Source organism: Xiphias gladius, chromosome 18 (assembly GCF_016859285.1).
Source record: "Xiphias gladius isolate SHS-SW01 ecotype Sanya breed wild chromosome 18, ASM1685928v1, whole genome shotgun sequence".
NCBI classification, from domain to species: domain Eukaryota; kingdom Metazoa; phylum Chordata; class Actinopteri; order Istiophoriformes; family Xiphiidae; genus Xiphias; species Xiphias gladius.
Window position 1 is genome coordinate 25,102,302 of NC_053417.1, and position 27,681 is coordinate 25,129,982.

The 27,681-nt window shown below is 41.9% G+C and overlaps 1 protein-coding gene across 3 annotated transcripts in view; it reads left to right on the forward strand.

Moving 5' to 3' along the window:
* The window catches only part of acap3a (ArfGAP with coiled-coil, ankyrin repeat and PH domains 3a), an 86,328-nt gene that overhangs the window by 40,027 nt on the left and 18,620 nt on the right, over positions 1-27,681 (forward strand). For all 3 annotated transcript variants that reach the window (XM_040152803.1, XM_040152805.1, XM_040152806.1), the window contains exons 3-14: positions 3,211-3,330; positions 4,066-4,119; positions 13,689-13,747; positions 14,104-14,287; positions 15,437-15,481; positions 15,630-15,725; positions 16,322-16,396; positions 19,137-19,148; positions 24,396-24,508; positions 25,622-25,673; positions 26,087-26,187; positions 27,106-27,217. In XM_040152803.1, the coding sequence (XP_040008737.1) occupies positions 3,211-3,330; positions 4,066-4,119; positions 13,689-13,747; positions 14,104-14,287; positions 15,437-15,481; positions 15,630-15,725; positions 16,322-16,396; positions 19,137-19,148; positions 24,396-24,508; positions 25,622-25,673; positions 26,087-26,187; positions 27,106-27,217 (1,023 nt within the window). The remainder of the gene's footprint in view (positions 1-3,210; positions 3,331-4,065; positions 4,120-13,688; positions 13,748-14,103; positions 14,288-15,436; positions 15,482-15,629; positions 15,726-16,321; positions 16,397-19,136; positions 19,149-24,395; positions 24,509-25,621; positions 25,674-26,086; positions 26,188-27,105; positions 27,218-27,681) is intronic.

The following is a 27,681-nucleotide window of genomic DNA, read 5'->3' on the forward strand; positions in this document are numbered from 1 at the left end:
GAAAACATTACGCTGCAGTCGCGCTGGCTTTCAAAGCATCCGGTTGCCCTGTGGTGAGGCAGCCAGATGCTTTGGCTGTAACGCTCGCTATCACGGGTCCATCTGCTCATTTTGACTTTGAGTTACCGTTGGTGTCAGCGAGGGCCAGAATTAGTCAGGCAAGCAGTTCTTCTTTTACCAACATCAGTGTTTTCATCCTCCACTGAAGTTATGTTCCCGCCAAAAGGGGTCCCGGTCACTTTTAATTGGAATATTCAATATTCATAATCGAACCGTTCTCTTCCAGCACCTTTATGAGACTGTGTCTTTAAAACACTGGAGAGGGGGCAATTTAAACAACTTTCACTTTTATTCACTTACTCAATAGCATCTGAATATGATAACATCTGCAGTTCTGGGATCACTTAAAACTTTTTCTGCGCTCCGCACGATTGATTCTAATCTAATCCAGTTGCAGTTTTAGATTAGATCAAATCATGAAAAGGGGGAAGAAGAGAAGAAAAAAACATATTTAGAGCCACATTTCAATTGATTATCTGGTCCGTATTTCCAGCGTTCTGTTCCTCACCGATTTAACCTCATTAGTAACGTGTAACGCTCTCACATTACATAACGGGGCACTCACATTACTCAGTGAATGCTTTAAAGAGGTCATTTTTGGCCACGTTAGCAGTGTGGCTCCAGGCAACATTCTGGCTCAGACCGAAATATCTCAACAACTTTTGAATGTTTTGCCATTATTATTTATATATGTGTATTTATGGTGTCGAGAGGACGAAAAAATTTGCCACAGCCATTCACGGCCACCACAGGATGAATTGTAAACACTCACTTTTCATCTAGCGCCATCATCGGGTCGAAATTTCAGTTTGTCCAGCGCTGTAGTTTATGACCAAATATAGTTTGTGTTTACTGCTAATTAGCAGATGCTAACACACTAAACTAAGGTGGTGAAAATGGCAAACATTGTACCTGCTAAACATCGGCATGTTAGCATTTAGCCCAGAGCACCGTGTCTACTATTATTTTTGAACTACTTTTACAGTAGCTTTATCTTTCTTGCTGTGTTGTATGGAAAATTACCAAAACCCTTTAGGGTAAAGTGTCCTGCAGAAAGGCAAAACTGTCAGAAATACTGTCCTCTGTTTTCCTCCATTTTATCTGTGTGGACAAACAAGTGGGATTCCCATGTAAATGCCAAGAAATGCCAGTGCTTTCCTAACCCTCCACACAGGAGGCTGTTTTTTTTTTTTAAACAAATTTAAGACAGTAAGGGTAGCCATTTCCCCCTGCTTGCAATCTTAATGCTAGCTAAGATAATTGTGTCTTCCATATTTAACTGACTTTATATAAGTCTTCTCATCTGACTCTTGGCAAAAAAGCTAATAAGTGTATTTCCTGACATGTCAACCACTTCCTTTGGCCTAATGAGCAGAGTAGTCTCAGTCTTATGTCTGGGTAGCAGATGGGAGGAAGTGGGACTTTTGCTGGAGAAAGAAAGAAAAAAAAAAAACCGGTGCTGAAAAACAGAAAGCCTGGAGACAGAACACAGGGTGAGAAACGAGAAGAAATTCATTTTCCTCTCGTGAAAGTAGAAGCTAAACAAAGCAGACTTTATGGCAGATACCGCAAATTTTCGTAGAGAAAGTGTAGAGTGTTCGTTCTGACCCGCGACGGTATGTGGTGGAGTTTCAAAACACGCACAAAACTCACATGCTAAATTATCAGTGTCTGTTTTCAATTCTCCAGCCCTGGATGACATTAATGCCTTTTACGTGTGTGTCTGGTGGCATGCTAACGCGTGGACCCCACCTGACAATGCACCCGCGAGCACACGTTACCACAGGTGGTAGCTAGACAACAAGCGTGCATCTGTGTGACATGCGTCCCTGTCCGTGTGTGGTTAAAACGCGGAGAAATGTGGAGATTTGGATGTGGAAACAAAAGTTTGAGTGTTGTGGCTGAGCATATGATGCCGGGCCATAAAAGTTGCCGCCCTAAAGCGTTTGATTGTACCTCAGTGATACTCACATGGAGCCTTGGCGAATTAGAAATACACATATAAAGATAAAATATAATCACAATCAACATTCAGGGCTGTAGCCAGGATTTTAGACGTAGCCAACTGATTATTCTTTGTGTTTTTTCACATTTTATGTATCTGTTTTGCCGTTAAATTCTATTTTCCGTAAATGTTATTTCCCTACATAAATCTTTAAAGCTGTTTCAAAAGATCCCTTTACACTGCTAGAAATATATTTCTGGTCGAAAATTCTAAAGCCCCATTTTTACAGGATTAGTATTATAGGGGGAGGTATAGAATTAAATATCCACTGTGCTCCTCGGTAGTTTAACCTACTTAACTCATTTAGCTAATTTTAACCATTGGAAAATTACAGGATGTGGTGTGTAATAGACATGGACATTTCACAGGACAAAGCCAAAAGAGAAAGCCACAAGCCTTCCCAGGCCGAGGAGAATTTGAGTCAAATCTCGTACTCCTCCTCTGAGTCACAACTCGGTCAAAGCTTAACACACAGACATGAGACACACATCGATATTATTCAGTTTCACTTGAACTTTAAGAGCATATCATTATATCCAATATCCACTGCGAATGAACGTCCATAAATGCACTGAGGAATCATAGGAAAAAAAAGGCACTTCAGGATTTGCCTGAGAATCATCGTGTTTTTATGTTTTCTCCAGTGTCAAATAATCCAATGAGTGATTGTTGCCTGTGCATCCATGGCAACACTGCAAACAGCGAAAACAGCAGACTGCTCACAGCTAATTCAGATTACCTTTAATAGAACCAATTTGCCAGGATGTAAACAATTATAGGGAAAGGAACGGGGCTCAAAAGAGCTGTAGCTGACATTACATCTACACTCCCCCATCTCATGAGCTTTTACAGGGTCTTGGTCTCCCGGTGACTTAAATTTTTTTCGGTCATCATATTGAATTCACGTTGCTGTCAGCAAGTCTCCATCCATCAGATTAACAAAAACGTTTCTTTTCCTTTTCACCCGAAAAATCAAATTTCGCGCTGAGCTGCCCACGTAAGCGCATGATTGACTTTGGCCTTAATGGTAACTAGCTAACATTAACATGATATGCGTGGTGAAAGTTCCAAAATGCACAGTACGATGTGATACCTTCGTATATCCCCTCCAAATGTTTCTTTTTTTTTTTTTTTTCTCTCCACAGCTGGTGAAGCTATGCAGTGGGATGATTGAAGCGGGAAAGGTGTACGTGAGCGCCAACAAACTCTTTGTCAACGGCATCCGGGACCTGTCTCAGCAGTGCAAGAAGGATGAGATGATCTCGGTGAGCCCCTGATGAGCTGGCAGTGTGTCCAAGTCACTTCATCTTGCCTCTGTCTGATCCGTTGCCGTCTTTATTGTGGCTTTATCGTCTTCATGTGTCGTATTTTTCTGTCATTTAGTGGAGGGCGTTGTTGTAGGAAACGTCTCCAGCCATGGGGACTTTCCTCCTCTTTGGGTGTTAGCCTTACAGCTCTGTTCTGAATGTATGTGTTTTTGCGTGTGAGTAAACCTGATTACTTACAGATTAGCAAGTGAGCATCAGATTGTGTCTGGAAACATACTTCTGGCTTGGCTCACAGCGCCAGCATCTTGGACTGTTTTCATTGCTGCCGACATTAAGTACTATTAAAAGCCGTCTTGGCTTCAGCTGTATGACTAATTGTGAGTTTCTTACTAAAGTCTTGTTCATATTTGTAGTTTCCATTGTAAAAAAAAAAAAAAAAAGATCTGTATTAGCCCTGCAATCATAGTTCTTTTTCCCGTACAAGGTTCAAGCGAAAAAATCCTCTAGAGCTTAAAAGTACACCTCAGTGACATTAACCAGCTTTGACTTAATTTTAGCATTGCAGATCATGTCATTTTCTTCCATTTAGATTTCAAATAAATTTTGGTTTTGGTTTGTGACAGCTTTTTATTCGCTTTTTTTTTATTCTCAGATGCAAATACAGCTGCAGTTACGAGAATATTTCCCGTGTATTTTCCAGTTAAAGAATGTTTTCTGTCGTTTTCTTCGCAGGAGTGCCTGGAAAAGTGCGGGGAAAGCCTCCAGGAGATCATCAACTACCACATGGTAAGTCAGCTTGCTCTCCAGACTGTCCCCATATGCTCCTACTACAGTAGATTGAGACACGCCAGCACGATGATTTCATCCAGCCTTGAAATGCTAAGGCCTCTCTAGGGTCCTATATTCCCTTAAGTACAATACAGAGGGTCAGGCTGAGCTGTATTCAAACTGATTCCACGTCGATTACTTCTTTCACACATCTGTCTCACGCTGCGCATTTGTCAGTACTGTACCTGTCGGTCAGAGCAGAATTAAAAATGCCTTTATAACTGATTTATAACACATCCGTAAACTACCCGTTAACCATTATTAAAGCCATTATTTACAACTTATGGGCCTTTCATAAAGGGCGCCCCAGTAGAGCGTTGTACAGTAAAGTTAATTTGTGATATTTCTGTTTTTAAAAGCAGCTATCTTCTATATTTTCCTTATTCCCAGCTTTGTTACTGTATTTTACATTATCCAAGTCTCTCCCCTGACCTCAACAGGGCATGTGCCTCACAGTTGTGTTGTTTGCCCTCCCCGCATTCAAGGCTTGTGACCCCCTGCCCCCATCCTGCCCCTCCAAAGCCCTTTGATGTCCGTTAGCTTGAACCCGTTGCGTGCTTGACGGTGCCGTAAAATGCAGTGCGTGCGTGCCTGTGTGTGTGTGTGTGTGTGTGTGTGTGTGTGTGTGTGTGTGTGTTTGTGTGTGTGTGTGTGTGTGTGTGTGTGTGTGTGCGTGTGTGTGTGCGTGTGTGTGCGTGTGTGTGCGTGTGTGTGTGTGCGTGTGTGTGCGTGTGTGTATGTTTGCGTGGATCACATTCCTTTCTGAAGCTGCAACAAAGATGTGTCATCGCAAATCAGCCTCTCCCTCCACCCCACTCACTCCCAGTCTGTTGGGAAGGGGAGGTTAGCATTACAAATGGAGGGTTAATGGCTCGGGTCGGTCGGGCAGGCGTGGATTTGCTTTTGGCGTCGGACCGTAGTAACCCTGCATAACCTTGACATGTCACAGAGCATGTTTACAGTATGTATGTGCGTGACTGTCCACAGCATGTGGCCATACAATAGTGTGCTCTTGTCTGATCGACTTGACTGTGTATGTGTGTGTGTGTGTGTGTGTGTGGGGGGCGGGACCAACCTGAGTGGACATAGCGGGAGAGCCAGTGTAGTGATGAGTAAAGGTTGAAATAACAGTAATTTCAAAGGAAAACTTTGTCATGCTTTAGAAGGTTTTTACGTGCGTAAAGAAGGTTAAGAAGACGTGATGACGGACATAACAAAGCAGTACGGACGTAAGTATGTTAGGCAACAATCAACCTTTGACGCCTTTGATCAGCACACGCTTACTCGCTTTTCTTGCCGAGGGTTGGATGAGCAGATTGACGCCACTTTCATAATGTCCATGAGATATGAAGCTATACCCAGGACACGCACAGCTAAGCTGACCATAAAGACCGGAGACAGGAGGAAACAGCGAATCTGGCTCTGTCCAAAAGGAAACAAAATAAACCCTCTAAATCCCAGTTAACCGATAGACAGATCTTGTTTTTTTAATTGGTACAAAAGCTGAAGTATAAATTGTAGGAATTGAACTATAAAAACTGCAATTTGAGGTGTTCATGGGGTTATTTGTTCCTGGCTGGAAGCACCTTAAAAGACCCAATATGCTGTGTATCAATCAGGAGAGGTAATATTACAAAAAACCTCTCAGTATAACATAAAGTAATTAAACAGCACCGCAAACTGCATCCTCCAAAGTGGTCGTGGAGTTGAAGCAACACCGCTGTTAAACGGTTGAGACAAAAACTGAATATTATACCTTAACATTTTGGTAGGATTTATTGGAGAGTTGTTCTGTTAGATTGGGTTGGCTTTGGCTCGGTGTACCTAATAATAAACTGGCAACTGAGGTTAGGTTCGTAATTACAGTTAATTAAAATTCTGCTTTCAACTTGTGCTTTTGGAGAATTTGATACGAAAGGAATATCGGAAGTCTTTCTGACTGCTTTCATGGGAAAGGAATGTATAGGGAGACACAGTAATAATACTTGGGGGGGGGGGGGTCACAATCCCTAAACGTACTGTGTATTGGGAGCAGACAAAAATATAGTATAGTATAATATAGTATAATGTTATGATTATATGCAAAAGATGCTGCTTTTGTAAGGCTTGTATTGTTCTTGTTGGGGTTTTTTTTGCCTTTTTTTTTTTACACTTTCGGTGAAGTGTTGATTCAACGGGATTTTGGGATTTTGATTTTGATTCAACGTAATGGTCGTTTTTGCTCGTTTTGCTGTCCCTCCGTGATTGTACCCCTAACAGAGCTTTAGGTAGTTTCAGCGTCTAGCTCCGTCTCTGTCTCCGACGCTTGCCAGCCGCGGTCAAGAGCAGGCTTTCAGAGCTCCATCAGTCTGTCAGTGTCGCACCGACAGATTTCCCCGTTCGTCTGGCTCAGCGTGTCACACTTTGGAGACCACAACACAGTGTGGTTTGACCTGGGACCAGTTGGCCTCATCCGCTGTGAGCTCAGCTGGGTTTTCGGCCTCCCGTTTCTCCTCTCCCTCCCTCCAGTCCATTAGAGCCAAGAGTCTGACTGGACATTAACATGACTGGCTCTCCAAGGTTCTCTTTGTTGCTTTGATTTAAAAGCACCAGCTTGGGTGGGGGGGTAAGAGTAGTGCAAGACTGGAGCAATAACAGGGGTTCCCCTGAGATGAAAGATTCAGAGAAATGATAGTATCTGCAACAGTGTGACCGTAACGCAGTGACGAGAGCCTTGCGATCCACTGATATTAAAGACTTTTATTTGCTGCAGCAGTAACATTTTCTGTTCACATCTTGTACATCATACGTTATACAGTATACACCTTATACCTGGTCTTTTAATCAGCAAAAGACACCATGTGCATTTAACTGTTTCGCTCCCCTGTAGCTGAGGAACTCCAGCAGTGCTCCGATGAATAAGAGATGATGATGGTTGTATCTGCTACTTGTGACGGAAGCCCCTCTGTGTGCATGCTCTGCTGTGCAGCTGCCACTGTGCTACGCAGCAGACACTCAAGAACATTAAATAGCACTGCACAAATGGGACCCCCTGAGTGCCAAACGCCCTTGTCGAGATGCATGCTCAGATGCCTGTAAAGCCCACAAGATACACACGAACGGCACAAACTGTATGTTTGAGCATTTACAGTACACGGACGTGAGCTGGGACAAGAAAACGCACAGAGCCAAGAAAAGTATAAAAGAGCCCTGGCCCTTGCTTCCCTCCATTTCCTGATAGCTTGGCTCTCTTGCCAGTCTATTACCACACAACAGAACAAACAAGCTCTGTTCGTATGAATGTCAAACGCAAGCCAATGTAGCTCCCTCTTCCCGAGCTCAGATACTGCGCTTCTTTTCCCTTTTCAAAGGATTTCACAATTGAGTTTTCCTTCGGCGGGGCGGAAGCGTCGGCAGAATTAGGCCAACATTTTAGCAGTCTCTGCTTAATTCAAGCATGAAACTCCACATGAATACTCGATAAATTATTGACTTATGTTTGACTCTCTGAACATCCATTAGAAATGAGGGGGGTACTGACACAGAGATGCAAAGGGAGACTAACATCTGAGCTGCCAAATGTTAATGCATTGAAAACAGTAAAGGATTATACGTAATACATGCATGAGCGCAAGAATTTAGGTTATAATTGCCTCTACAAAGGAGGTTATGTTTGTTTTTGTTTATTTTTTTGCGAAAAGCACTGAACTGATTTGCACCTGATTTCGTGTAGGGATGGGGCACGGGCCACAAATTTTTTATCACATTCCATAACATCGCGATATTGGGCATTTTTCACCTTGGCAGAGGTAGACGCTCCACTGAGTGCCAGTCTAGTTAGATATGATTTTCATATACATTTACAGTAACATATGGTATTATTCTCTGGATTTTAATGCCTCTGAATAGAGGAATTGTCCTCATGCAGCAGGCTGTACATACTAAATGAGTAAATGAATTCCTCTGTGGGATGCCAACGCCAGTGTCTCTCAGTTATATTTGGAAACTGGAAAACAAAGGAGAGACACAATAGGAAGGCATTTGTTGTCTGCAACTGCAATTCCTTATCACTCCTTACAGATTGCACCAGCATCCTTTGTTTAGGGAGTAAAAATTTATGAAAATGTGTGGGGACACAGTGGCCTGACAGAGGAACCGACACTTAACTAAACACTCCCATATGTAACCAAACACTTGGTTGTTATTGTGTTCCTTAATATACTCCTCATTGACAGCTGGTCATTCATTAGTTGTGCTATGCAGCACCAGCCTTTGTTTGATGGTAAGATGAGCCTTGAAGCCCTTTAACAATTAGGGATATGAATAGCAATTCTGATCACCATTGCTTGGTCGTCCATTTACTGAAGGACACATTAATCACACAATAGACTGATAAATAATAAAGGCTTTATATGTGATGTAGTAAGTTATTTTAATGTTACATGGACCTTTTTTCCCTTACATATACTGCAGCTTAGTCTATATTTAGACGTAAAATAAGCAGAATAGTTAACCCTGGAGCAGAGGTCAGCAATTAGTTTCAGCCACTGGGCCAGTTTTTCAGTATTGTTTGTTTATTGACTATTAAACTGTTTTAGGCTTGTATCTGTGAGGGCAGATGTCATCATTTCCATTGGTAAGTTTGTACCAACTGAGTTTCGGCAGCAGTCTATGTTAACTCTCATTTGGCAATAAAACGACTCGTGTGTTTCACTACGAGACTGGAGATGTTATTGATTGGTCGTCACGCAGACAGCGGCCGGCCTCATTGGTAGTTGGTTGAAAAACTGTGAAAATACTGATGTCGACACAAATTTGTTCTTGTCAAACAGGTCAAATTATATTAACTACTTGTGTTATTCATCTCATAAGTTTATTAGACTTCATTTCAGCACCATGAACTGTGTCATGTTGAGGCAGTATTAGATGTTCCAAGGTCATACTTTTGGGGATGTAAATGAGAATTCAATTTATAATGTTATCTACAGTAGATTTGTGTAAAACCAGGTAAAATGTTCGGTGTAAACTAAAGGGAAGGCTTCGGCTTCTGTCAGGGGGACCGAACATTTTTGTTTGAGGGCTGGATTAGGCCGCGATCCTCCAGTCACACTGTTTGTGACTGTCACAAATTGAAATCGCTGACGCAACAACCATTCTCTGAAGTGCTTGAGCCCCGGCAGAAGACTGGCTGCACAGACCGCCTGTGAAGTCCTCATCGTCCAAGTCTAAAAACGACAGTTTTTTCTTGCGGAGCTACGACATTTTCTCTCCAATGTAACAGAGGTGCCTAAAGTTAGTTGTGTGCTTACTCTCGTGCGCCCATTGGGCTGAAGGTAGTTGATGTCATTAGATCAGTCTGTGTCCCAACACGCCAGTGGAATGAGAGGGATATAGGAAACTGATAGTCACGACAGTAGTCCATTGTGACGGTGTTTATAGCCATCTCATTCTTTGGCTCTGAGATCAGGTCGGTGAAGATGCGCCAGATATTACTTCCTTACTTTCAACATGTGTGACAGGGTTTTCTTTGTTTGAGCACGTCCCAGCCCGTGGTGTACGTTGATCTGTCTGTCAGGGAGGAGAGTAAATGTTATGATCGTCGGTAATTTCATGAGAAGATTTCAAGTCCAAACAGAGAGTGGTTTTATTCGTACCTTAACACAGCTGAACGCCCCATGAGTCTGTGATGAGCACAGCTTTGAGCTTGCTGATAACATACTTAGAGTTAGCATGTTTACATGCTAACATGTAGCATACCGGTGTTTGAAAGCCAATATTCTGAGCATCTAGTATGCTAATATTGAGTGTCTAAGTATGCCATTATTAAAGACGGTATTTTAATAAAATACAAAATCCTTCCCTTTCCTCTTCTTGTAAAATATAACTTCTCTTCTCGTAGTATTTATTGAATCATATGTAATTTAGGGTGACTAGCTAACCCCGTCCATCATATAAAACTGCGTTTGACAGTTAGCTAGTGGGTCATACTAGCTATCAGAGAAATAGGAGGGTTGTGTTTGTGTTGTGTTGGTATTTTTTCCCAAAAGAGCGTGATTGAGGTCCAACTTCCATTTTCCTGTTTTTCACGTTAGCATGCTGTTCTGTGTCAGCATTAAAGGCGCTCCGAGGAGATTTCTTGTGAACAAAGTTGCGTTTCTCTCCGAAACACGCTGTGCGTATCACTGATTCCCAATAAATGTGTTAAAGGCTTCGACTTTCTCATAAAAGGTTTGGAAAGTTTTCATATATTTGGAAACCTACATGGTTTCCATCAGTTCTTACATTGCCTCCGCCGGTGCATTTCTCTGTTCAGTACATTTCCTTTCACTACAGCCCGTGCCACGTGTCTTGGGCTTGCGGTGCGACTTGGACTTTTGCATTGTGGCTCCAGTTCTGTCATTATCCTGAAAACCTTCACATCAACACATGCCAGTGGGCCGTGTAACCTTGCATATAAATCCTTCTGTCTTATTGTCAGTGGCCTTTTTACAAGCTTCTGGTGAGGATGACCGTGACAAAAGTAGGCAGTCATACGAGGCTGTACACTTGACGTTGCTCCACTCATTTCTGGTGTCTCTGCTGCCGTTTGGGTTACAGCAGCGGCAGATGAGTCCTCAGATTTGTTGTCGTTGTAGAGGAACGCAGCTGCTTTTACAGTCTCCGTAAATGTGCTTATCTTTGTTGGGGACTCTGTCGGCCCTAGTTTGTGCACACCAGAATCCTAATCAGATTTTTATGGCCAAATATGTGTACACATACAAAGAATTTGGTCTTTTGTTGCTTTAAGCGTACACAGTTCCAAAAACAATTGTCAGACGTTAGGTAAAAATAGACATACGGCTAAAAAAAAAAGAAAGAGGGACAACAAAGCTGAACTAAGATCAGTGACCACTTGACTATTATGTACATACAAGGAGGTGTGTGTGTGTGTGCGTGTGTGCGTGTGTGTGTGTGTGTGTGTGTGTGTTTTTGTGTGTGTGTGTGTGTATACACACACACAAAACAAAAGTGCAAGGGACACTGGATGAGTAATGCTGTATGTTACTCTACATGAAATAGGTGGTCATGTGCAGTATATGCATGTATATATATACATAGAATATACGTAGCGTGCTTAGATTTGTATTTGACAATGACATCGGTGATATAAACACATTAAATGTAAAATATGTCATTCATAATTTGTAGTAGTGTTAGGAATCAACCTCTGGGGATCATGAAAAGAAAGTCCATCCAATATTTGGATGGACTGCCATAAATATTTGGATATTTAGGGCTGTCAGACTGGCAGACCAAACTACAACGTCACCATCCCCAGAATGCTGCATTATTAGAGTGGCTAATTAAAATACAATATCCCTTTAGGCACATTGTACATCTTTAGGCAGCGCATTGTTAATCCCGCCTTCCTCTCTTTCAGACAACCTGTACTTGTTGACTTGACAGCATTCAAAGACTGCGGTTTGCACTGAGCCATCATCCACCTCAGTCCTTTCTGCACAGCGCCCAGCCTAATATTACCCTCAACTATTTATGACCCCTGCCCACCGCTGCCCTGCTGATCTTGTTTTGAGTCACTGCGTGTTTGTGGGAACCCTCGATGGCAAAAACTTCCAGTTCTGACTTGCACTTTTCTGAGAGTTTGTTAAGCTGCACGCAGGGAAACACACTGACCACAGGATCAGACACTGGTGATTTAAAGTCAAACATTGTGGCCGTTGAACGTGACACTTTTCAAGAGGCCATTAAAAAGCCAGTTTATTTACTTGACTAGAAACGTTGGCTCACCTGTTGGCGAGCTGGAAAAGTCTGGTCTGGTGCAGTGTCGGAGGAATTCCTTCGTTTGATGTTTAGTAACCACATACAGTAAAGTAGATGGTTTCTGATGAGATGACAGAACCACAATGCAACAAACCGGATGGGAGAGCTTCTTTGTTGTTCCGCTTTCACACATATTCAGACCCAGTGAGTTTATAGAGCAGTGAAATGAGGCCTTAACCCACGTTAAAAACAAACACTTCTCTCTTAGATGTGGTGGCAGGAATACAGTAAAAAATGACCACTTCCATCTGCGCCACATTTTTATTTTCAAGTCTGACCTAATTAAAGTCGTCTGTATTTTTTTTTTTAATGCTGGTTAGTGACTGCCTCTGTACACCACCTAAAGTGGCAACAACAAAGAAGTATCTTACTCATTATCAGCCCCTGTAATCCCTGAGTTAAAACACCCATAAGCCTAGTTTTATATGGGCCTTGCAAACTCAAATCTTCTAATCCACACACACAGTTGTACATCCAATTATTCGGGCAGGATGTGGACGCCACCCCTCCAACCAATCTAGCTGCTCCGTAGTGGTGGCAGGACACGGGCTACGACAATTTGTCAGAGAGGGTTTGCGCCCTGCATTGGATGCACTCTGCAGTGTCACATTGAACCAAAAACACCTCCCTCTCATTCGCTTCCTCTCTCCTTCACTGCCCGAGTGACCTATTTAGCAGCAGCAGCAGCAGCAGCAGCAGCAGCAGGAGCGGGATGGCAGGCGCAATCACAGACAAGATGCTCAGAGGGTGAAAGGGAGGATGAGGGATCTTGAATGTGTAACACCTAACTGAAGGCCGTGTGTTATTGTGTCAGAGCGGGTGTGTTCCGAGTCGTCTTCTTACATTCATTCCACAGGGCATTAAGGCCTGATTTGCATCATTTGAATGCATGTCGTGGAAAAAAAAAAAAAAAAAGTTGTGTTTTGTCGCCCTCTCTTGGCTAAAAGTACGTGTAGGTTTTCCTTCCAATAGTTTCCAAGAATGGCTCTGAGGTTGTCTGCATACATTTAATCTCAGTTTTTTGCAGTGATGAAGAGTACATTTACTGAAGTACTTAAGACTTTAATGAGTATTTCCATTTTCTGCTACTTTATACTTCTACACCACTACAACTCATACTGAACTCTTCTCACGCTCTTCTAAATTTATTTGACAACTTTCGACAACTGGGTTAACTTAACCCAGTACCAATCGGTTTTAGTTTTATATATTAACTGTTGGGTAATTTGGTCAAACTAAAGTATGGCTATTCTGAGCCATTGTTAAACACAACAAGCTCAAGTTTTACCTGTAAACTGTCACAAATTTATTGTTAGTTGTACAAAATGATATTTGAGACAACAAAGAATACAAGTAATATTAACAATTGGTAACAGTTAGAGTGGATTATAACAGTACGTGACCATACCATTTTTAGTCTGTGTTAATAACCCAACGGTAATATATAAAACAAAATAACACCATTGTCTTGGGTTTGATTGGTGACCCAGTGGTTTTCTACCCATGGAAGCTGGGTAAAGTTAATCCAGTGTTGTGCTGATGCTATATTGCCACAAATTGGTGTCTAGTTAGTGATTGTAATAGTTTTACAACCACAACTCTGTGCAATTCTGCACTAGCAACATATAAAAGCTTGGCCCATGGCTTTCAACTCCAGGTGTACAAAGTCTTAATGTGTTTCAAACCACGATCTTGAAATTCTAACTTCTTCTTTCCATCTGTTTCAGATACTGTTTGATCAAGCCCAGAGGTCTGTAAAGCAGCAGTTGAACAATTTTGTGAAAGAGTGAGTAAACCTACGGTTCATGATGCTTCAGTTCGTTGTCCCTGCAGAAATTTACGTGCATGAAAAATTTAGCACAGTCAGAAAAAGGCAAAGTTCACAACCTTTAAAGAGCAGACGTGCCCCTTTTTCTACCCCTGAAAACCTTTTTGGTGTTTTTAAATATTAAACAGAGTGCAGCCTTTTGCAGCCCAGATATTTTGTCCCAGACATATCATGAACAATCTAGCTAAAGTAGGTTACTTCTCACCTCACGCTGACTTTGTGATGACTCAGACTCCCCTGTAATTACCCCAGCTCCCGAACTGACCTTTTGATTTGGTGGCTGCACATAAAGTTTGCTCGTTTGGGTCCGTCAGGGATGTCCGCAGGTTCAAGGAGACCAAGAAGCACTTTGATAGGGTGCGTGAAGATATGGAAATAGCGCAGGTGAAGAACGCCCAGGCGCCGAGGAACAAGCCTCACGAGGTCGAAGAAGCCACCAGCACACTCAGCATCACCCGCAAGTGCTTCCGACACCTCGCTCTGGACTACGTACTACAGGTCATAAAAATAACTCAAATCCATGAGCCAATGTTTCTCTCTTCTTGCTGTAGCTGTTTAGTTCGCACCGGTTATTAATAATTGTCGGATTGGCTCTATTTTCTGTGTTAACATTTTTTTAATTGCCCCAATCTTCATACATACAGCACATGTATAGGGTTATACATATTTTATCCATCATTTAGAAACACTATCTCCATTACATTGTTTGGCATCGTATGTCCCGCCCTGAATTAACCTTGTTCACAATTTAAAAAAAAATCTAAGGCATCAAGAGTGTTTGCGACGTCTGTGTGTTTCAATTTGTCCGAGTTATGACTCTGAGAAGAAGTGGTGTGACGTTTTGTGTGGCAAATAGTTTCAATTGAGGGACAGGGGAAAATCTGATAATGTATAATGTATTTGTAGTTGTTTACATTTCTAACAGACAGACTAATCTCACCCGCACAATCGAGGAATCACCACGACATAGCCCTTTAGCCTGCAGCAACGCCTGCGTCCGTCTTTCTGCCTGTATGACACATTCTCTGCCCTGTTCACATGCAGCAAGGGGTTTATTTTGCCCACAAGTTGTAACCTCCCACCTAGTTGTAGACTCCCCGCGGGAACAAAGAGACTGATTCAGTCTGATCGCTGTGATGGCCGTGCCCTCTTTCCATTCTTGATTTTTGTCTGCTGGCAGCCATCTCTCACTGCTCTCAGGCATCTGACCCTTTGAGGCTTCATTGAAAGTGTCTCAAGGCGGGAAAGCTGTGGGGAGATGCGCCCTATGTGCTGGTGACCTCTTAAATGTTGCACAAAATGCCATTTAAGTTCGCATCAGTTAGGATATACAATGCAAAAGGCTTTGATTTAAGAAATGTCTTTGCAGGGAACATAAGGAAACAAGTTTTATTTAATGTTGCATTCACATATTTTTAGAGAAAGGTCACCCGTCAGGCAGTGTGTTCAGTTTTTATTCCACTTCTTCCCCGCACAGTCAGATCAGGGTTCATGGTGTCACAAAGAAAGATGTTGTCCACCAGAGGGAGTTATCTTAGTAGCCAGTAGGCGTCAAGTACAGTGTATTGTTGAGTATATCATCAGCAAGATAATCAGTAGTCCAGACTGTCTGATGTTCAAAAGAAACACGTCTTTTTTTTCCTGCAGATCAATGTTCTCCAGGCGAAGAAGAAATTTGAGATCCTAGACGCTGTAAGTCCATGCAGACGGATCAAACACATGTATTGCTCCCCGCCAGCAAAACTTGCATCTTTATCATATGTTCCACGAACACAGAGAGTCATCTGAGTGGTCACAAAGCTTTATAATGTTGGAAAACCGCTGCTTCTGTCCCAACCAGATGCTGTCTTTCATGCACGCCCAGTACTCGCTGTTCCAGCAGGGCTACAACCTGCTGGATGAGATCGACCCGTACATGAAGAAACTGGCTGCTGAGGTGAGCAGAGCATCGTTGTCTCCACACAGCTTGTGCTCCACCATCTGGGCTGTGTTATATCCCCAGGCACATAGTTCAAATGAGGATCAAGCCTATTCAAGTTGAGACAATCGACCGGGGCCGGTTGCATAATCTGTCAATTAAATTTCCACTTGATGATTGAGGCGTTGCGATACGTTGGATTTTGGATCTGCTTAGTTAAGTAACTATAACAAGCTTCCTCTCTGCCCTGACTCATTTAAAAAAAGGCTCCATTACAGCTGTTCGGCGCACATCTTATTGTGGGCCAGCTTGTTGGTCAAAGCAGGTTGACTGCTGCAGGAGAACTGAATCAATGCTTCATTACTGCGTCCATCCACAAACACTGACCTAACATGTCATTGGAGGCATAGCCTGTGTTTGCTAGTGGAAAGTGTACTCTGTGTCACTGTAGCTCTGACGTTGCCCGTACTACTGTCATGCTGTATGTATTAGAATTATTTCACTGCTAAATGAAGAGTTTCACGAGATGTACCGTTCGCTGAATGTCCCCGAAGTGAGACTGAACCTTTTTTTTTTTTGTTTTGTTTTTTCTCTGTGTGTGAACTGACTTTCAGCTGGATCAACTGGTGATAGATTCAGCCATGGAGAAGAGGGAAATGGAGCATAAACATGCCACCATTCAGCAGAGGGTGAGTTCCTATTTTGTTTTTTTTGTTTGTTTTTTTTCTATAATGACCAAATAAAAATTGTAAACAATCGTACCAAAAGTATGCAGGGCATCTACAGGTCATGAGAAGTCCCAAAACATTTCATTTGGTTTCCTCAAGAAATGCCTTAGAAGGTATTAATATATCTTAAATTTATTGAATCAATAATTTTTAATTAGTTAATCCATCTATCCATTTTCTGCTGCTTGTACAGTTCCGGGTCACGTTAGTTTAATTCATTAAATGTTTAGGTATTATTGTTATATACTGCTGGGAAGTACTGAAAAAGTGTGATATAATAATAAGTCTGCTGGTTTTCCATCACACTTTAATACTGTGGCCGGGATGATCATGAAACAGGTATTACATGACGTTCTGTGTGTTATTTAAAAGGTCTTAAAAAGTCTGAAATTTAATTGGACGACCCTGCAGAAACCCTGACGTGGCTTCGGTATTTTCTTTCTCATACAAAAAACAGCCACACACTGACCAAGAAAAAAAGTACAAGAGGCTCTTGAGATGCAAAAAGAATTTAGTACATGTGCAAAAAGCTACAAAGAAGCGGATGTTTCGTTCGTAGGACCTTGGGCTGAACCACGGCTTAAACATGTGACGAGCCTCCTCCCCTTTTTTAATCAGTGTGCAGGCTTTTTTTTTTCTCGTGAGATGGGACTGTTTATCTTGGCTGTATGCACTTGACACAACTTGAAAAGCCTGGATTCAAGAACCAAACCCTTTCGCGCTCGCTTGTCTTTGGTATTTCCTTGCAAGAACGGATTCAGGCGGTTGGGACGGGCTGAAAGTTTACACACGCGTTTTTGACCCTGAAGAATCTTTCTTTTGTCTGTAGGGTTGGCAGGTTGACACTGAGCTGTACTGAGAAGCTAACAGGGTGTGAATATGCTCACATCGCACCTCCAAGATCCAGTCTGCCACTTGGCCCAGTGCGTCTGTTGTGACTGGGGAGGGATTAGACCTGGGCAGCTGGGAAGTGTTTGATTAATCTGCCTAACAAAGTCCAGGCATTGATTTAAGCATTAAATCAGGTGGAATTAAGTGTTTGTTAGGAGATATTAATCCCACTGTTGTCTGCTGTAGTGTGCGACTACTGTATTTGCCTGATGTATAAGCAGAAGCTCACTGTGCTCTTAGTCCATTAGAGTGCTGATCTTATGGTTTTTTGAGGATTTGTAATCACGCTAGTTTCGTGTCTCCACCACTTTGGTCCAGACTGAAAATTCTCAGCAACTATTGGATGGAATAATGTGAGAATTTTGTACAGACAGTTGTGTTCCCTGGAGGAGGAATCCTACGGACTTTGCTGATCCCCTGACTTTTCGTAGAGCTAGCCACCCATGAAAATGTGACATTATATCTCTCACAATAAAACATGCAAAGATAACTTCTAGTTAATCAGATTTTGAAAGCCATGTTTAAGGATCCTTAAATATGGTTTTTCAATGTCTCATCGTTCTATTATGACAGACTTTTTCCCTCAAATTCTTGGCTCTGAGAAACATCAGATAGTGACGAAGACACACCTCAATGCCATTGCTGAGGCTGATGGGAATGGCTTTAGCCTTGCAGTTATTTGGTGATGAACAAAACAAATAAAATTTTGACCCGATGTTTGCGCTAGATGAAAAATCAAAGGATTATCAAAGTCGTTAGAATTCAAGGGACCTTTGATAGCTGTTGTAAATTTCGTGGAAATCCAATGAATAGTTGTCGAGATATTTCACTCTGAACCACAAATGTGAACCTCTCGGTGGCGCTAGAGTAAAAGTCAGGGGTCACCAAGGTCAGTACTGTTCATCCTGTGGGGACCATGAATGTCCGTACAAATTTTCACCGCAATCCATTTAATAGTTGCGGAGACATTTTTGTCAGTAGCGGTCCGACTGCAGTGGGATTACCTCGCTAGCGGTAGTGCCGGCTAAAAATCAGCATGTCAACATTGTCGTTGTTAACATGCCAGCAGACCGATGTTAGCTTATGGCTCAAACCGTTGCTGTGCCTAAGAACAGTCTCGCTATCACGGCTGTAGACTCTCACTTAATTTCATCGGTCGTGATAATGCCCTGACTGCTCTGTCGATCCATCGCCACATTTCACTAGAATTTTGATCCTGTCTATAAACCTTTCAAACAGGCTCTGCGATCATACTTTGTGTTATCTCTTTATGTCCCGAATAATCGCATCGGTAAATGCGGGGTGCAATCTCTGTCTGGCACCTCCTTCGTTGGTAATTCAAAAACCTTTATTTTCAATGGGCCAGTCTGGCTCCGCTGTATCCCGGGATCAGCGACCATCTGTCAGACAGCTCCAGTCAGCGTTCTTCCTGCAGGCGCTGTGGTCTGTGCTGTGGATAGAGCCACGGGGAAGGGCTAGGTCACATGTGGGGCCAGTTATTGATCTGTTTTTGCCAGAGCTGTTAGGAGCGAAGCTTCATACACCATTCATCAGCCGGGGGACATGAAGCAGTAAATAAACAAGGTCACGAGTTTCAAGAAGCCACAGTGAAATGTGCAAGAAAATATTGTGGTGAAGTGTGATGGGCAGCTTCATAAATGGAAGACCGGTAAAGAGGATAATCAGAGGTGCATTCACCCTAAAAGATTATTCCTTTATCCCCATTTAAACCAGCCCTCTTTTGGTGATTCTAATGCTGTATTCTCTTGTCCTCTGTCTGCATGTTCCCGATGCCGCCACCTCCCCTCAGACCCTCATGCAGGTGAGTGCTCCTCCGTTTGTTTTCCCATCTGAATTTTCATTTCAACGTGAAACACGTCTTCGGTTTAGTTCATTGGGAAGGGGCAGCGTAGCCCACAGTCTTAGTGCAGAATATTAGCAAAACCCCCTTTGAAGTTTTTCTTCAGCCGTAGTCGGGCTCCAGAAGCCTTGAGGGTACGCTGAAGTGCATCCTGAATCATTTATACAGAACAATTAGGTAGCACGGCCTGTACAGAAACTGTCTGTTACACCAACCATTGCAAAGACATAATCGCAGTGTCCCAAAAAATAGTTAACAGTGTAATTGCTGACCACTGAAGATGCCATCCCTGCATAAAAATAGGTCAGCCAGCTTCTGTTTTTTTGTTTTTTCATGTTGTTTTACTCCGAGTGCATCATAAGCGATGTAACGTTAAATGAGATATTAGATGCATTCATGCGGAAAACTGTAGAATATCAATGTATTTTGTATTCCGTTTCCCTTCTTTGATTCTCTGCTGCTTTTAGAACGGTATGGCCTACATGGTGTTATTCTTTTCTCCTTCCTGTGGAGAGATTTTTTTTTTTTCCTTTTCCTTTTCTTCCTCATCACATCGAGCATGTGCAATAAGCCTTGTGTAAACTTCCAGAGGACAAAGGGGCAGCCCTTACTCGGTACAAGCCAAAAAGAAAAAAAAAAAAAAAAAAACGAAACCAGGGGAGCAGAGAGGGAGTTAAAGTGCTCCACCTGTGGACTGTAACTATTGCTGGCTGGGCACACAGAGCAGGGAAAACATCTAAATGCCAGAGCCATTCATTTTTAACCACGGATTTAATGGAGAAGTCCTGTCAAAGGCAGTCGGCTCTGCCCGCTGCTCTATAGTTCTACGTCGTCATCGCCGGTGCGGCGCTACATGCCGCCCCTGTGCATCGCCGGGTTTATTTTTACTAGCCGAGACTCCGGAATGATGTTGTGATGAAATAATGATTAAATATTTTTGTTCGAATGTCGCTTTTTATGTTAGTCGACAGCCCTCTGCACCAGGCGGCAAAGCACGAAATCACAACAACACAGATGTAAATATCCAGGAGATATAGAAGACGCATGCACAAAGAATTGTCATACTGTAAGCAGAGCTGCAACCAATGATTATTTGCATTATTGATTAGGTCGCCAATTATTTTCTCGATTAATCTATTAATTGTTTAGTCCATAAAACATTTAAAAACTGTGAAAAATGTCCATCACAACATCATACAGCACAATGTGACTCTTCAAATTTCTTTTTTTTTTTTGTTCAACTAACAGCCCAAAACCCCAAAATATTCAACTTACTATGATGTAAGACCAAGACAAGCGGCTAATTCTAATTTGATAAACTCATCAAAGCATTTTTGCCTAAAAACGACAATTATCAAAATATTTTGTTTAATTTATGATTCAATCCATATCTTAATCGTTGCAATTCTAAATGTAAATGCATATAAAAAAAAACTTTTAATAAAATTTAGGGCCTTAACTAATGATTGTTTTCATTATCAATCTTCTGCTTGTTATAGTTACAGACACTTTGTTCAAAAATTCTCATTTTTGAAAGATTTCCCCCCAGCAGTCGTTTGTCCACTCTGTTTAAATATTCTGGTCCTGCAGAAAACACTCGCTATGTAGACAAATATAGGTCTGTTTATTCTGTAACACATGACGTTTCAGCCCAGGGCCTTCATTAGATGAGTTCATCACATGAAGGCCAGAGACTGAAATGTCAAGTCACATGTTTTCGTTTTTTTCCCCCCTTGTCCCGAGTGCTGGCTTTTTGAGTTTTCTCAACCTCGACATCCCTTTTGTATTCCACTAGAGCTCATTACAGGACTCACTGAAGTTACTAAGGATTCAGAGAAAGTTTTTTTTTTTTTTTTTTTTTTTCCCCCCCTCAGCTGAACATGGAGAGAACTGTGTCCAGAGGGAAGTTTTCTCACACTAGTGCTGTCAGGAACTCGATTAGCCACTAATCGGTGTTAACTTTTGCTCCCAGGGACTCTCGTTAAATCTCATTTTTAATTCGATCATTAACTTGAGCCTGTCTGATCACCACAGTTTGGGCTCCTTGTTGTGTTGTTGTGGCAATTTCCTACATATTGGCACAATAAATCAGTTACAGCAGATTGGGGAGAATGTTTCCTGGCGGGATACTATTAAAAACAAAAACAAAAAAAACAACACTTCAAAGACGTTGTAGCATTCTGTAACTTTGTGGTAAAGTCGAGCAGGTGTGTTGAGGATTAGTTGAAGATAGCTAGGCAGATGTCAGGCAGGTACGGACGGCACAAAGCCAGTCTGTAACACATGGAAGCTTTCCGACTGTAGTAATAACGAGACACAGAAGGATCTTAGAGACAATAAACAAACACATCACACCAGAGTGAGTAATTAGCGCTACCAACTGGGCTCGCCATTTGGCGTTACGGCTCTGCAGCATTGCCCGCAGGCCGCCCTGCGTACAGCAGCAGCAGCAGGTGGATGAAGCATCGGGACACGTTGTCTGCATCATCCGGCGTTCCAGTCTGTTTTCTGCCCGACTGCCTGCTGCTCCACAATAATTTACTTCATTTGCTTGTAACATTTGGAAGTCTCTGTTTCCCCGCTTGTTCAATAATTCACCGATGTTCGGTTTCTGACTGTGTGACGTTGCGTCATTAAAAATAGATGATCTTTGTTGTGGGCTTGAGAGATTGCAGAGTACCACCCGGTGCACATCTTGCGCGCTGTTGCCTCCTCTGTTTGTCATGTGCTGTATTCAAAAAGCAAACAGGCTTTAGACAGCTGAAGGTAAGCTGCATCGACTCGATTCCTTCCAGATTTGAAAGTTGCCTCGCAGGGATTTTGGTTGCGAGCGGAGCTGTTGCGAGTGTAGGTGGTCAGTCCGACCTTCAGAAGTATTTGTTTGGTGATCTTGGCTGCCCGCCAGATAGATTCCCTCTGGGTCAACAGGGGACTGAAACTCCCACCTTCTCCAGCAAGGGAGGTGTGTTTAGGGAGCTGCAAAACTGAGGCGGTCCCAGTCTCCTAAGCGTCAAAGCGGTCTGCTTGCCTTTGGGTCAAGAGCAGCACTACAGTGCTGCGTAGCACAGTCCACTATTCTCTCCTCACGGCACCCTGCCACGGATCCAATGGCAGCTGTATGTTAATTAGTCCTAATCCCGAGGCTCGCAGGGCGGCAGGCAGGTGGCTGTAGTGGAGGGCACACACGTCAGTGTCGGAATTACGCACCGTGCTACAGCGACACGATGCGCTGTGGGAGCCGCAGCTCTCAGAGACAGACATGTTTCTACTCTGAGAGATCTGGTTTTTACTGCGATTTACTGCCTTTTTTTTGTGCTTGTTGTTGGAAAATACCAAACGTCTGAAAATGAAGATCTTTTGCCGGTGGGACCACAGTTTGGTGGGTTGATTTGTATTACATTGGCTGTTTGTTGCTGCTCTCGTGGTGTATAGTTACTCCTATAGCTATTTTAATATTAAATAATCTCAGATTTTGTGATTGTTTTTGTCTCGACTTTAGAGATGTCTAGGTTTGCAAAGCAAGAGCAGTTCTCTCACTTACTCTCTTTATCCCTATCATTTCTTCTTCTCAGCGCAGTCTCATTAAAACCAGAATTAAAAATTTAAAAAAAATCTTCCCGGGCATAATGCTCAGTGATGTATGTGCAATGTACTGTGTGTTATCTAATGCACACTGGCTGACAGTTGCCTTGTGAAATGCAGTCATATGGGGGAAAAAAGCTAATTTCCTGCACATATAAAAATATACTTGATATTTTGCGTCATGTTAGACTATCTACTTCATATTTCCTTAATAGTAATTGATTAAATTGTCCTTTTCTTCATTAATAGATGCATAATTTGTTTTTCTTCAAGGTCATGAAGATATTCCCAATTTGGTTGAATATTTGGGCTGGTTATCGCCTCCCCTACCTCCTTTCTGAGCCACTTTGTTGCTGAGGAAACTCACTTATTTTGCACTGACCATCTTAAAAAATGCATATCTTTTTTTACTATTTTCATCTATGTTCAACAGTTTTATGATATGTGTTGTTTGTCTCATTTTAAGGGTGTTTGTAAGCTGGTAATCCAGATTTGGTTCTCCTTTTTGAGTGGGTGTCACGACCTGTGGTTTTAGTACAAAGATGTGCTGTTTCTCGTCCCGGCAAAGGTGCATGACAGAAGTGTTGTGTCTCTAATAAACTCAGTGCTGTCTGTGTGCGGGAATTCAGATTTTATTTCATATGCATACAAGTTAAAATGGTGACATATGGAGAGCAGCAAGTCGTTCTATTATTCAGACATGCAGTGAGTAGTTAATGGTGTGCTCAGGGCTGCTGCCTCTTATAAAACAACAGTGTCAGTTGAGGTTGTTTCTTATATGGGTCGCTCCCTCAGACACTTTCACTTATTCTGGAGCTACTTTTTTTTTTTTTTTTTTTTAAAAGACAGATGCATCTCTGCAGTTTAACTATGCAGCCTAAATTTACTGCAGTTGGAAGACTGGGTTTGGTCATTTTTCAGGGCCGCATGCAAAGTTGAAAATTCAATTTTGGATAAGTTAATGTTCTGTCCCTACTGCCTATTACATTACTTCTACAATTTTATGTATTTGTAGTCCTAGGACATACTGTGTCATTTTTCTCGTCCTTCACATGAACCATCAAAACACTGTTGTTTAAATGATGATTTTCGTGCTTCCTGAATCCTTTAATTCAGGAACGACTCTGCCCTAAGGCCTAAATACCTGTGCACTAAGCTCCGTTGGCTAGCATTAAAGTGCTAGGTGTCATGCTTTGAGTCCTGAAAAGGTTAGAGGCTAATTTCACATGGATCTCACTCTGTTTATGTAATAATTTGCGTCACTCCCACATCTGTTGAGTTATGAAATACCCCAGTGTGCCACGGAGGGAGATGGCATGCGACTCCATGCCCTTTCATACATTGACTCACACGTGACCGTTTCTACACGATCGCACAATTTCCGACGATTTGGTTGGATTATGGACTGTATGTACAGTACAATGCACATCGAATGCTAGTGGTATTCCAGGAACTGCACACATGCAGCCTCTTCACTACGGTAGAGGGAGAAGAGTTTTGTTTTCCTGTTTTCCCATTACGAGGTTAGAGCAACATCCCGCCTATGATCAGCTGGTCTGTTAACCTTTTCCATGACGGACGGGGTTAACGTCTGGGTCCTGCGTCTCTCTGTCTCCTGTCTTTCAGGACTTTTCGTATGACGACTCTAAGGTGGAGTTCAACGTGGATGCTCCTAATGGTGTGGTGATGGAGGGATACCTGTTCAAGAGGGCCAGCAATGCCTTTAAAACCTGGAACAGGTAACTGACATGGCAAAGATCTCTATATACTGTAACATATCCCATTAGTATACACAGTAAATCGATGGTAAAACAGTGTACAGTACGTGGCGTGAGCATCACAATAGAAGTTGTATTAAGTTACATAAAATTAGCAACTGTAATAAAAAATTTACTCATTTTCACACAATGCCTAGAAATTATATGCAGAAAAAAAAAAGATATGACTTCATAGATCTCCAGGGAAATAAACTAAGATAAGACTTTATGGATGTCAAGGTTATAAAAAAAGACAAAGAGCTACCTTAATGAAACAAATTTAAAAAAAAAAGATATTAAAGAAATTAGGGATATATACTTTATAATGCCTTCAACTATCTGAGGGAACTGTGCAAGTATTTGTGCAAAAGAAATCCAGTAGTGTAACTCCAGCAGCCATGATGTGTGAATATAAAATACAGTAAGTTTAAGTAGGTAGGTATAGGTATGAATAATATGTAACACTTTGCTTGTCTCCATGTTCATTGTTTTAGTTCATTGTTTCTTTTGTGTTTCTGCATGTCCGTGTTTTATGTTGGATTGAGCCTGTGTGTTTGTTTGTGTGCTGAATATGTTGACAGGTGTGTCATTTGCAGGTTGTTTTATGGCAGCATCAAAACAAACCAAACCGAGCACAATAGTTGTCTTGCTTTTGTCTGGGGGGGGCCCATAGTTTCTATTAATTAATAATACAATTCTATGAAATATTGTGTATATAAAATAAAAATATAAGAGAATACCATCATTTAGAATATAATAGAATGATATAAAAATACAAATCTTACATCTTATAAGATATATGACTATAAGAAATATAAAGCAATATAACATAATATGTATAAAAATGCATAGTATACTGTTACCAGATGATTACTGTGAATGCTATTTCCTTATTAGCTGGCAGCTTTGTCAGCCTGTTCCTTTCTCATCTTCAGGATCTTACGCCGCCAGGTGCAAAACCCATTTCGCTCAGTGATGCTTTTAGCTGTACTTGATCACCGGTGTCCACAGTGGTTCACTTTTAGCACGCTGACCCTTAAGCATCGGAAGGATAGCCATCTAAAATATGTTTTATTTATCCCCCTCTCTCTCTAGACGGTGGTTCTCCATACAGAACAGCCAGCTGGTCTATCAGAAGAAGCTCAAGGCAAGTCCATATATCTTCCAGCTATCGGTTTCCCCCAGATAAAGCGGGCTCTAAGAGGTTAAGTGCAACGCTAATGGGGGGGGGGCGGTTGAATGTTTTCAACGTTATTGTGATCTTCACCGAAATCCATCATCACTCCCTTGCTCGCCGACTCCGAGAGTCAAGACATCTCTGCTGATATCTGAAGTCCTCAGTGTGACGCTCGACAGCGAGCAGAGGCCTGTGTGGTTTTTCGAGTCATTTCCAATTCTCCGCCTGACATCAGTGTGCGTAAACGTCTGGTGGTCAGGTACTCCGGGGCTTCCAGCTGCCAGGGACGGCGTCTTATCAGGGAGCGACAGCCGTTTTATATTTGTGTTGTGAATTGGGCTGTCAATAAGCGGAGAAATGATAAGTTGAATATGTGCTTGCAGGACTCCCTGACAGTGGTGGTGGAAGACCTGCGGCTGTGCTCTGTTAAACCATGTGAGGACATCGAGAGGAGGTTCTGCTTTGAGGTCGTCTCCCCCTCCAAGTAAGGCGCGCTCTCACTGCCGTAATGGCATCATTTGTGTGCAATGTCGCTGGGAAGGTGGGTCCACCGCTTCGGTACAAGCTGAAGCATCACAACTATTGGATGGATTGTCACAAAAGTCATTGCAGACATTCATGTTCCCCAGAGGGTATATCCTAATGACTTTGGTGATTCCCTGACTTTTCATCTAGCTCCACCAGCATGTCAGTGGTGTCACTTATCCAGTGAAATATCTCAACGTCCACCAGGTGGACAAAACTTCATTGTTTTAAGCGAAATACCTCGACTTAAACATTGGATGGATTGCCAATAAATTTGGTGCACATTTTCACGTCCCCCACTCAGAATTAATTTGTATAACTTTGGCGATTCATTAAATTTTCATCTAACTAACATCGTCAGGTCGAAATTTTAATTTTTTCTTATTCCCAAATCCCTGCAAAACTTATGACATTCCCATCTGCCTCAGCTGCTCTTTGTGTTTTAGTGCTAAGTAGCGCATTTTAGCATGATAACATGGATCCGTGTAAGATTTTAAAAACTAAAAAAAAACAAAACAAAACTGACTGTATATTACAATGTTGTCATGTTACAAGCATAAATCTCCTGCACCTCACAGATCTAATTTCAGCACAAATCCCCGTAAGTTTTCTGATCACACCAACTGCCAAATAGAGTTATTTCAAAATTAGTTATTTGAGTTGAGATACACAAACATGATTTCTGGGTAATTTCTGCTGCCATTTAGTTGCGGCCGTTTCAATTTTTGCTCTTAGAAAATTAGCGATATGAAGGAGGATCTGATGCTAACACCTGAAACCTGTGATGCCTGTTCAGCATGCTGCACCATTTAACCGCGTGTCGATCAGTCGGGGGGTGCATTATGATCCGGTGATACTGTGATTGTTTGTCTTACAGGAGCTGCATGCTTCAGGCTGAATCTGAGAAGCTGAGACAAGCGTGGATTCAGGCAGTTCAAGCTAGCATTGCCTCAGCCTACAGAGAGAGCCCGGGTACCTACTATATAGAGGTAGGTCACAGTTCTTGGTCATAAACCGCTTACAAATAAGTTTTATAGCTTGTTTAAGATATTTTATTGTATTCTTGGGGTGGTGAAAAGTAACTAAGTACATTTACTCAAGTACTGTATAAGTACAGTTTTACTTTACTTGAGGTTTTTTTCCATTCTGTGCTACTTTATACTAATACTTCACTACATTTCAGAGGGAAGTGTTGTACCTTTTACTACATTTACTTGAAATATATTCACTTGTTACTGTGCAGATTACCAATTTACTCCAAAAACATATGATCAGGTTGTAAAATATGCTGCATTGTTATGGATTTAAGGATATGAAAGCAGTTAAAATTAGCTCCAGTTTTACCAACTGCAAAATTAAAAGAATAGTTTGACATTTTGGGCAGTTGTGTGCTTTTTTAAATCATTTTCTGAGAGTTAGATAAGAAGATCAATGCAGTCAGTTATCTTAGTTT